Here is a 12,757-nt window from a genome sequence, read left to right on the forward strand (position 1 = left end):
TTCAGTGCAATCGATTGATTCCAAGTCAACTGGGCACACGTAAGTACTGAGACTCGTCTGTTCTGAAATGGCTGTAATGCAGATCTCTGATGCTGATACCTTGAGGAAGTTGGCAGCCTTAGGCGTAGGCCAGTCAAAACTTGTAAATGTGCCAAGAACCATGGATTCAGAGAGAACAAGATTTTCCCTTGAGAGGTTGATAATTTCAGCTTGACAGATGCCATTTGTAGACTTAACAATCGCTCGAGGAACAACCAGTGCCCTTGGGACAGACTGGGATGGTTCTAAGAGTAGGTCACCACTGTAGTCCCTCGGGCATCCCCTCAATTGGATTACTTTCTTAGATTCTGCTTGCAGCAACAATTTACCTTTGAGAGCAAGTCGAGCTCTACCCCATACTTGCTTTTGGGGTTTGCTTGAAGTTTTAACAGCTATTTTGGAGACAAGCACTCCCATGCCCTCTGCACCTAGCACGTTCATTCCTAATGTCCCAGGGACTTCGTCTTTGTGACGCTTCCATCCGGGGGAGTTTTGATCTTTGGTCACCAAGAAACCTCGGTTTCTTATAACTTTATCCATGAGCTGTACATCCGCTTCAAAGTAACCAACGTATGGTATAGCCAGCCCATTAGCTGCAGTCAATTGGAACCAATTGTCCACGCACTGTAGCACATGGCCTTGGGATCGAAAGTGTTCATTAAAAAATGACTCTGTGAGCAGAGATACCTGTGACCCGGTGTCTAGCAAGAACGTGACTCTTACATTTCCGATGACTGTGACTGTAATAGGACAGGTGCCAATGGCATTCTCCTTGATATGACTAATTGAGTCATGAACAGCCCCTCCCAGCACTTGACTCCTCATGCCAGGGGGCTGGAGTTTGGGTGATTTCCACAGCGGCGAGCAATGTGACCTGGCTCCCAACACTTGGTACAGACCGGAACCCCGTCGGAGGTATATGGAAAAAATCCCCTGTCGGTCTGTGTCCAGACAAGTCCTGCAGGAGCTGTTTGGCGATTCATTGCTGGTGTTGTGGTACGGCTGTTTACAGATGCCATTGGGCGATTAGTTGACCACTGTCCCTGGTTTGTCATCCTTCCTTGGTTGCGAGGTTGGCCAGTCCGTGTGTAGTTTTGCTGGGAGCTCCTCAATGCTTCCAATTGCTCTCCAAACTTGGTCAGCTGGGAACTTACCAGTTCGCACCACTGGTTTTGTGGTTGGGAGTTTCCTTGATCCTGGCTTTCCCATTTGAAGGCTTGGTTTCTAATTGCAATAAATGTTATTGCTGGTTCCTCCTCCACCAGTCTCAGCAGTTCCCTACGTAGTGCAGAGTCGTTCAGCCCATGAACGAATTGGTCCCTCAGCCTTGCCTCGCTGAAGCACTCAACTCTCTCCCGCCTTTGTTGGCTTACCGCCACCGAGTGTTCGCTGAAGAGCCTGTGCGAGAAGTCTCGAAGGGATTCTCCTCTGCGTTGACGTGATCCCAGGAAGACCACCTCTGCTTCTCGCACTGGCATAGTCTGGGCGAACGCCTCAAGGAGGGTTTCCAACAAGGCTTCCGGGTCGCTCTTTGTCCTTGGGGTTTGCAGGTCGAGTTCTTTTCTGGCGGGGCCGCTGATATTGTTCATTATCACGGCCACCTTCTCTTTGGTAGAGTAAGGCCTAAGCTCCCAGGCTTCCCTTACTTCCCTTGCAAACTCTTCAGCCGTTGGTCCATCAGCGGTGCCCCTACCACTGAACTGCCGTATCCGCTTTGTCGGTTCCGACAATATGAGAGGCCGTTGGCAGGCCATTTTCAGTGCCTCTAACTGTGCCCGGAGGGTGGCGACTTCTGTTTGGTTCACTCCTGCTTCCTCTGGCTCCCCTTCGCCACTCAACGGATCGACCTCACCCCAATCCACTGCATTGTGTTTCATCCTGTTCTTCTCCATTGACTGCAGGTTTTTTTTTACTTAATACAATTATACTCTAACTTAATACAATTATATATTTAAAAAAATAACTAACTTAACTACCCTGAAAGTAGAAAAAAAAACACTGGAATATCTCAAATGGTACAATATAAAATAAAATAGTACTTGTCAGCTTCTGACTTGATTGGAAAGTTCCGAAGGCTCCACTTATCGTCTGACAGGGAGGTCTGGTAGACTCTTTCTTCGGATCCCACTTCTGACACCAAAAGATTCTGTGGTGGGTTCAGCACAGACTATGACAACCAAAATGACGAAGCAAGTCAGGAGGCTTATTATAAGTTTAATGTACACAAAAAACCTGCAACCTTGGTCAAAACAATGAACTTAGGACAAACACAGCAGTATCAGACAAGGTGGTATTGGAGTAGGTGCGTAGCAGCAAGTTTCAATCGAGGATGCCAGCAGGAAAAGGAATTCAAATCTCAGCTACCGGGGCAGAGGTCAACTTGACCCTTTGCTGACCGGTGCTTGGTCAAGTTGAGCCGACCCGTATATTATGTCCTGCCCACTACATTTATAAATATGTGGAAGTACAATTATAAAATCTGACACTAACCTATAAAAATAAAATATATAAAAATAGCTCTAACCTAAACAACATAAATACTTTTAAAAAATAGCTAAAATTGCATATAAAACTAGCTCTGGGAGCGCAAGCTCACATACTGTATGACTTTGCTACACGCAAGGCTCTTAAAGTAATTCTGTACGTAGTAAAGAATGAATAAAATGCATAGACGAATTTATTTTCTAATACAAACTCTTAAATTTCACTTATTGTCCGCTTCCCTACCCAAATTGGGCTCCGTGAAATCCGTTTCGCATAGGGCCCCACAATTGTTGTGCGGCCCTGCTATTTGGTGACCTGGAAATATACATAGTAGATTACTTGTTCTCTTTCCATGACTTCTTGGTCACAATGGTTAAGTCCGGCGCTGCTATTTAGTGTTTGTAAAATGTTTGCTTGTAAAATGTTTTACATGATTCTGATGTTCCTTCAGAGTTGACGATAGTTTACTTCCTAGTTCCAACCTCCCGCAGGACGAAGGGGGATGGGAGCGGACAGGGTTTGACAGTCCAGCGCGCAGCCATCCGTAGCGAGCTGTGAAAACGTGTTCTCCCCCCCCCCCTCTTTCTTGTTTTTTTTTTCGTGGGGTGACTATCCGCAGAAATAAGAGAGTGATCTTTCCTTTACTTCTTCTTCTTGGACGAACTGTCACGTCCCCCAGAGAAATAGCTGACTGCCTTGCATCCTCAATAGCAGAAAAATCATCCATTGCACACTACACGCCAGAGTTCCAAAAAGTCAAAACCAGGGAGGAAAGACACCCCATTGATTTCAGGTCAGAGAACAATGAAGACTACAACAAACCGTTCTCGCTTGAGGAACTGAGGGAATCGCTGGACAAGTCACATGACACAGCGCCTGGAGAAGACGAAATCCATTACCAGTTCCTCAAGCACCTTCCCGAACCCTCATTGGCAGTCCTACTAGGGGTCTATAACTGTGTGTGGCAAACAGGCGCTTTCCCAAACAGCTGGAGGAAAGCCACAGTTATACCGATACCTAAACCGGGAAGAGACGGCTCTGACCCAGCTAACTTTCGACCAATAGCACTAACAAGCTGCATCTGCAAAACCATGGAAAGAATGATTAACAGTAGGCTGGTCTGGTACCTGGAAAGGAATAAAGTGATCTCAAACTACCAGTGCGGATTCCGGCAGGGGCGGACAACTGACCACCTGGTAAGGCTGGAAGCTTATATTAGAAATGCATTACTCAGAAGAGAACATCTAGTAGCTGTATTCTTCGATATAGAAAAGGCCTATGACACAACCTGGAAACATGGCATTCTACGTGACCTGGCGCTTATGGGGCTTAAGGGACACCTCTCCCGTTTTGTGGAGGAATTCCTGAAAGATCGAAAATTTCAGGTCCGAGTTGGCAACTCCGCTTCTGACACTCATGACCAGGAAATGGGTGTACCCCAGGGCAGCATTCTGTCAGTCACCCTGTTCAACATTAAAATAAATAGCATCATAAATGCGCTGTCCCCTGGCATAGAGTGCTCTTTGTATGTCGATGACTTTGTCATTCTTACTTATGGGAAAAACATGAACACCTTAGAAAGGAAATTACAGTTATGTTTAAACCAAATTCAGGGTTGGGCAAACTATAATGGTTTCAAATTCTCAGACTCCAAAACAGTTAGTATGCATTTTTGTAATCTAAGGGGAATCCACCCAGACCCTGAACTATTTATACACAAAAAGAAGATCCCTGTCGTGAAAACTACAAAATTTTTAGGCCTCACCTTAGATTCCAAATTTAATTTTCTCTCCCACATTAAGGAACTTAAGAAGAAATGCCAAAAGTCATTAAACATACTAAGAGTACTCAGCCATACGGACTGGGGAGCTGACAGAGATACCTTGCTGCTGCTCTATCGGAGTCTAATTCGATCCAAGCTAGACTACGGATCCATAATATATGGAGCAGCAAGGAAGTCGTACCTAAAAATACTGGAACCAATACAAAATGCTGCCTTGCGTCTCTGTCTCGGCGCGTTTCGTACATCACCTATCCCAAGTCTCCATGTGGAGGCTGGAGAACTCCCCATGGATATAAGAGTGAAAAAGCTTGCAATGCAGTATATAGTCAAGCTAAAATCCAACCCCACGAACCCTGCTTTTGACTCCATATTTAACCCCACAGAGGTAGAATTATACAATCGAAGGCCTAACGTCATACAGCCGTTGGGCCTTCGAATGAGAGAACCCATCCAAAATTTAACCCCACCCATTGACCAAATCTCTAAAATAGAAACCCCTCAGAATCCTACTTGGCTAATGAATAAACCTAAATTAAATTTATCCCTCCTTAATTTCAAAAAAGAAAATACAGACCCAAGCATACTACAAGTCCACTTTAGGGAACTGCAGGAGAGCTACGGAGATTGTGGCACCATCTACACAGACGGATCCAAAATGGAGGGAAAGGTCGCGTGTGCCTGCTCCTTTCGGAACAAAACAATCTCCCGTAGACTCCCCGATGGCTGCTCCATCTTTACGGCCGAATTGCATGCAATATTGCTTGCACTTATGGCCGTAAAAGCATCAAAAAGGAGGAAATTTATAATCTGCTCCGACTCCAAATCTGCATTGCAAGCTTTGGGGCGGATGAAGACTGACATCCCATTGGTACATAAGAGCCTGAAGCTGTTGGACCTAATAACAGCCGACCGTAGGGATGTCACCTTCATCTGGGTCCCCTCCCATGTTGGCATTGAGGGAAACGAAGCCGCAGACAGAGAAGCAAAGAGAGCCCTAAATCATGCGGTGTCAGGAACCCAAATTCCCTACTCGGACCTGAGACAAAGTATTGCCTCTGCCACCTATCGAGAGTGGCAGAACCGATGGGAGGCTGAGACTCACAGTAAACTCAGGCAGATTGTGGCGGATGTCAGGTGGCGGCCCACACCTAAGGGTCTGACAAGGCGTGGTAGCACAACCATGTCCAGACTTAGGATTGGCCACACCTACATCACGCACTCTTTTGTACTGAAGAGAGAGGAGCCCCCACTTTGCGAGTACTGTGACTCTCGCCTCACCGTGGAACATATCCTCGTTGATTGCCCCAGATACCAGGATGTCAGGGCGAAATATTTTAGAGCCACTAATCTAAAAACACTATTTAATAATGTCGACCCTGGGAAGGTACTGGGCTTTATTCAGGAAGTGGGGCTATCTACGAAGATCTGATTTCTGAATTTGTGAACATGCACTATTTACATTAGATTTTTACCAAATATTTAAATTTTTACTACCTTTACTATTTTAACTGTGAATAGACCTTGATTTTAATTACATGACTGTATAGAATCTGGCCCTTGTTGTTTAGAGAGAGAGTGGTCCTTGAGGGACTGCAGGCACGACATGGCCTAAATTGTGCCGATGTGCCTCAAATCAACAATCAACAAATCACTTCTTCTTCTTGTCTGACCTGATTAGGGAAGAAGAAAATTATATATTAAGATAGATAATTGGTCATAATATATTCTTATACAAATCGCGTTTTTTGAGAATATTCTAGGAGGAGCTTTTCACATCAAGTAAGTGTCTCTCTAACCTTTCTGCTTTCTCTTATCTTTTAATGGAATGGGTTGCCTGAGTAAGCCAGGAAAACCAATGATTTAGCATATTTTAAGTCACAGATCAACATGCATGACTAGATTGACATATGAAATACGTAAGACGTAACAATCTTATTTTTTTAAGAAACGTCTGTAATCTATAGGTAATACCAAAAAAGCTTCAAACTCATTAGGCTGCCATTGTATTGTTTATAGTTTTCAGACTACATACATGTATAAATAGAATACATTATGTAATCCTACGAATGCATACATCCAGTTTTCGATGCGTTATCAAACTTTATATATTTTGTAGAGAATTAGGCTTACACCTATAATATAACACATGGGCGTAGTCTGGAGGGGAGGGTCTTCAAACCATCACTTGCCTCAGACCTCATAGTCTGATAGGGAAACTTTACTTACTGCCCCAGTGCAGCCAACGTAAGCAAACTACAGTTTCCAAATTTCATGAGCTTAGCCAGAAGGAGTTTTGTGGTTTCCCTTCCCAATCCAATACAAAAACTAAAGCATTTTACCATTTTCTACCAGTCGCTGGACTCCATTGAATAGCAGATTTGGTTTTTGAATTTTTTTTTTGCGGAAGAGTAGCAGGCTAATTGCACTGTAGATACCTCAAAATATGCTTTTTTTAAAGCTTAAAATAACGGGCTCTATGCGAAACGGATAGCGCGGGATTTGTCTGGGTAAGGATAAGCATAATGTCAAAATTAAGATTTATTTATTAGAAAATTATTTCGTCTTTGCAATAAATTTTTATTAAATGAAAGCTCACAATCCTGTTTTTTATTTATTGGCACCCCAAAAATGACAATTTAATCTTCTCCATTTTTCAGGAGATTTTAATTTTCATGAGATTTCCATTACTTTTTCGTATATTTTGCCTTTTCATGAGATTTCCTGGAGGCCCTTGAAAACCCTGTTATTATATATAATTTACATTGGTTTAATTAATAATATACACTTAGAACTAGCGGGGGGCTTATGAAAGCACTGGGCCCACTGCGACCGCATAGGCTGCAGTGGCCTAAGGCCGCCCCTGAGCACGGGTATCATGTATAATTATGCGCTCTTTGAATTCAACAAGAGCTGTTCATTTGAAGATATAACGCGCTATTTAAAACATAGTGCCTCTCTAAAACTAGATCAATGTCTAACAAAATAAAAATAAATATTGATTAAATGCAGTTGTTTCGTTTCTTTCATTTTTTTTTTATAAACTGCATGTGCACTGGCAGGCAGACATCTTGAATATTCATTATTTACTGACGCCATCAAACTTTAAAGTTTTCTAGGTAGATTCTATCGAGATCTAGAGCAACTCGTAGTAACTTAAGTCACAACGATATAGACCTAGTTCTAGATACTAGAGTCTAGATCTATACCTCTTAAAAGCATAAATCTATAAAAAAAAAATGAGTGACATCGATCCAGAAAAACTGAAGGTCGCTGAATTGAGAGACGAGTTGAAAGCAAGAGGATTAGATACAAAGGGAAACAAGGCTGCTCTTGTGGCACGTTTAAAAGAAGCTTTGGAAGCGTCAACTGGTAAGTTGCGATCTACTCTAGATGGATCTAGATCTAGTCTATCTAAAAGTATGAAACGCCCTAAGCGGCGATAGCTCATGATGATAGGTGTACTGTAAGTGTAGAGATAGAGTGTAAGAGTAACTACAAAGCTCATCACTATATCAGTAGCCTGAGTAGCGGACATTTTGTATGTTTGAATTTGTGTATATCTCCGTAAGGTGGCGTTAGGAAAAAACTGTATCTAGAATAGTTTATTTAATCTGGACATTACTTGAATTCAGACGCTGTTTTTGTGGTCATTAAATTTTATTTTGATATGGCTAGCTATGCGAAAAAACGCGGAAGTGTGAAAGTAAAAAATGACCGATAAACTTGAGATTGCGTTTTTGACTTTTTTTCACATAAACCACACTTGCAAATTTAGTACACTTTTGAATGAAATAAGAGAAGTTTTAAACTTGTGTTATCGATTACTTTAGACCATGGCCTATATAAAGCTTAATTACGGCTTTTTTAAAAAGTTATTTGTCATTTTTACTTTTATTATAAAAAATACTCATTTTTTGTTTTTAGCAATACAGGGTCCAGGAAAATGATCAATGATTCATTTTTTTTCCTATGGTAGATATCATGCCTGGCTATAATTCTGCCAAGTTTTATCTTGATATCTCCGTCGCATCGCTCACAAACTTGAAAATACGGTTTACCATTGGGGGCTATGGGTTTTTCAGAATTTACTGAATTTTGATAAGAAAATTTCGTCATCAATGTAAAACCACTGGAGGCCATGTAAGGCCTAATATTCTGGATATATTCAAATAGATTTTATGTATTAATCGTCGTCGCATGAATTATAAAGCGCATTTGAAAAATAATTGTTTCAGACGATTTTGATCCCACTTTTTAAATATTTTGTTATTTTCTGCCATCAGAACGCCGCCATTTTGTCCCCGCCTCTCTGACAATTCTTGTAGATCTAGACCCGATAATTTGTTTATTACATCAATATTTACATTTTAAACAAGTAAAGTTCATAAATATAAATGAAATTAGATTTGTGAGCTAGAAATTCACTATGAATACTAAATCTACTATTAAATTTCTTATTTAATAAGTAGATTTATCCTCTACGAAACTCAATTCCAACTTTTTAACTTTTTGAGCGGGGGGTGTGTCTCGCTGGCTTAGCGAGAGAGACGCTCTCATGATGACTTATCTCTTTTGTTCCATGGCAACAATGTTAGGCCAAAACGACGAAAAAAAAATTCATAACTTTCTAACTATTAGACATACAGTCATAATTTAAACACCATTGGAAAGTTCGATATAAGTATTTTAATGATGTACTAACGAAAATTTATTTTTTCAAAGATCAATTTTTTATTTCACCTCCCTAATATGGCGGAAAACAGATTGAGCTCTCAACATTCTACTTTTGGGACCAATTTTTTGACCAATTTCAAATTGGCTTTTATTGACATATTATATATCATTTTTGATGCTCAAGAATAGAGGAATTAAAAAAAAAAAAAAAAAAAGAAGCAGCAGACAATTATTTCCCATGAAAAAATAAGGTTAAACACACTTACCCCTTATAATGACAAATCCATCATTCACAGAAGGTATGTCCAATAAACCATGAATTTCACAAATTCATAGTAATATTAACAGAAAAATGTGTCACAAACACAAAAGTATATTTATAGAACATTTGATAAAACTAGTTTCTTAAAACATTTATTCTCCCCAGACCCCACCACCTACGTTAAAAATTTGGTTGTAAATTATTACTTTATCATCATCATGAATAACAAAACCATTATAATATGATTATCAGTTTTGACATATTAATTAGGTATCAATTTTAATGCCCAAGAACAGAGGAATCTAAAAAAAGTAAATTCATTATCATCAGACAAGTATTTAACATAAAAAAATGAGATCAAACACACTTACCACTAATAATGAAAAATCCATCATTCAGAGAAGATATGTCAAATATTCCATGAATTTCACAAATTCACAATATTATTAGCATAAAACTGTGTCACAAAGTAAAGTACATTTATAGAACATTTGAAAAAACAAACGAACAACTTTTAAAAAGTATTTATAAGGCGGAAAACAGATTGAGCTTTCAACATTCTACTTTTGGGACCAATTTTTTGACCAATTTCAAATTGTCTTTTATTGACATATTATATATCATTTTTGATGCCCAAGAATAGAGGAATTCAAAAAAAATAAAATCAGAAGCAGCAGACAATTATTTCCAATGAAAATATAAGGTCAAACACACTTACCCCTTATAATGACAAATCCATCATTCACAGAAGGTATGTCCAATAATCCATAAATTTCACAAATTCATAGTAATATTAACAGAAAAATGTGTCACAAAGTAAAGTATATTTATAGAACATTTGAAAAAAAACAATAAAAACTAGTTTCTTAAAACATTTATGCCTATTAATTGAGCCTCATCAGACCCCACCACCTACGTTAAAAATTCGGTTGTAAATTATACTTTATCATCACCATGAATAACAAAACCATTATCAGTTTTGACATATTATGTGGCAGAAAACAGATTCTCTATTGAAAATGCATTTTTTCGAGTTCAATATTCATTATCTCTGAATATAGACCATCTGTGGTATATTTGCTTTTACTGATGGATAGATCTATGTTTCTGGAAGCTTCATTAGCAAAATTTTTTTGAAATTCGTTTTTATATGGAATTTGTGCATTTGTGAATATCATGAAGTATTGCCAAAAAGACAGACAACATTTACTTCTGGATTTATGTGATCCCATTTCAAAAGGTAAGAAACATATTTTAGAAATATAACTCATGTATAAAATACATACTTAGTATTTAAAAATGATTGTTATACACCATAAAGAAAAAAAAAAGTAAATAAAATGCTTCTTTTGTCTTAAATTTGAAAAAAAAATAGCCTCGATGCAATTTTTGAAGTTGTGATGTCGCCAAACAATGTGTACATTTTTTTTTTTATATAAATTACATTTTGCCGATTTTCGTTTCAAAACACTTATTTTTGTATTTCTATCATCATAATTAATTATTTTTTTAATTTTTTGGCTATTTAAAATAAAAAAATATTTATAAAATCTCGTTTTTTTTAACACCAATCAGAATGGAGGTCGCCGGAATTGACTTCATGACCTCCCGTTCAAAGTGCTTTTTTTTTTTGTCATTCGCTCAGAAATATTCGAAGCGATAATTCTAGCAAAGGTAATTATAGACAGAATCTATTACAGATAATTCAGTTCATAATATCAACTGCTTAGTTAATTATTCTGCTTTAATAATAGGATGTCGTTTTCTTCAATAATTAACTTCAAGGACGGGAACACGGGTATCTATCTTTAGCCAGGCGCGCGCGATAAAAAACAAACAAACACGTTTTGACTTAGTCAACCTGAAGGCGCACCTCTGAATTGAGATCTTAGTCTGTAAAAGCTAAAAACCTATAATTTTTAAATTAATATCGACTACTACGGCAATTATTTTACTTTAATATTGGTGCATTGCATGCGTCATAAAATCGGCCCGGCAATGCGATGTTTCAGCGCGAGGGGGGGGGGGCACATTTTGAACTTAGATTTTAGATCTAAATTAATCTATCTCTAGATCAATAATAGTTTCTACAGATCTATATCTATAAAGACTAGATCTTAACCATATTTTAAAATCAATCTAGCGAAATGCTTTTAGATTAGTTAGACATAGATCGATCTCTAGGTCTAGGACTAGATCTAGGTCACTGGACTTAGACTCTGAGATTAGATTAGTCTAGATCTAGTCATTAGAGTTAATAAGCGTGAAATTATTTAAATATTTACTGATCTAGATCTAAATTCTCTTATCAGGATAGATTAGATCTAGAACTAGATGATTTAGATCTATATTTATATATAGATCTAGTCATTTCTAGTAGATAGTCAAGTAGCGATGTACACACGTGGATCAAGAATCAAGACCGTAGTGATCTAGTCTAAGTCTAAATGTAGACTCTAGGTCTTAGATCTATATAATTTATATAGCCTTATATCTACGTCTAAATATAATTCATAGTAAGACTTAGGACTAGATTTTAACATGGAAAAAAATCTGAGATCTAAATCTACTATCTAGATCTAGTCATTTCTAGATCTAGTAACTAGATCTAGTACTACTAGATCTAGTAGATAGTCAATTAGCGATGTACACGTGTGGATCTAGGAATCTAAATGTAGATTAGATCTAAGATTTTATATATCTAAATCTAATTCATAGGATCTTATAAACTCAGTAGGGTTAAATTAGATCTGATCTCTAGATCTACATCTTAAATTACTTAAAGTTAAAGTGGAAAAAATCTAGATCTAGTCAATTATAAACAAGAGTAGAAGAGATTCAATAGACATAGTGACATAGTTAAAAATAACAACAAACACATATTAACCAAATTATAAAAGTTGTTTTTATTTCTTTTCTCAGCAACAGTTACTACAGATACAAAGATTGAGATTATTTGAGATAGTAAACAGTCAATAGATATAGATCATGCACCATGCAAGTTAAGCCTTATTAGGTCTAAGTAGAGTAGTCTAGACCTAGATCTAAAAAGTGATCAAGAACTAGAATAGATCTAAATCTTGATAATATTTCATTTAATATTAGATCTTTTCTAGTCTAAAATTATACATATCTATAACCTTTATCTAAAATTGATATAAATAGTATCATGTTAAAACATGAAGATAAGAGAAAAAAAAAAGACTTTTTATTGGTAGCGTGGGCCGAAGAGGGGGCTTATTTATTAATTATAAATACTTTTTAAGGTTGTTTTTTTTTTTTTTCAAATGTTCTATAAATATACTTTACTTTGTGACATAGTTTTAAGAAAATAATATTGTGAATTTGTGAAATTCATGGATTATTGGACATATCTTCTGTGAATTATGGATTTTTCATTATTAGGGGTAAGTGTGTTTGATCTCATTTTTTTATGTTAAATACTTGTCTGATGATAATGAATTTACTTTTTTTGGATTCCTCTCTTCTTGGGCATTAAAATTGATACATAATAT

The 12,757-nt window shown here is 37.7% G+C and overlaps 1 protein-coding gene across 2 annotated transcripts in view; it reads left to right on the forward strand.

The window, feature by feature from the left end:
• Positions 1 to 7,355: 7,355 nt before the first annotated feature.
• LOC106069751 (heterogeneous nuclear ribonucleoprotein U-like protein 1) overlaps positions 7,356 to 12,757 on the forward strand; it is a 55,779-nt gene continuing 50,377 nt past the window's right edge. For both annotated transcript variants that reach the window (XM_013229480.2, XM_013229481.2), the window contains exon 1: positions 7,356 to 7,675. In XM_013229480.2, coding sequence (XP_013084934.2) covers positions 7,543 to 7,675 — 133 coding nt within the window. In that variant the 5' untranslated portion in view covers positions 7,356 to 7,542. The remainder of the gene's footprint in view (positions 7,676 to 12,757) is intronic.

The sequence above is a fragment of the Biomphalaria glabrata genome, chromosome 3, assembly GCF_947242115.1.
Source record: "Biomphalaria glabrata chromosome 3, xgBioGlab47.1, whole genome shotgun sequence".
NCBI lineage: Eukaryota > Metazoa > Mollusca > Gastropoda > Planorbidae > Biomphalaria > Biomphalaria glabrata.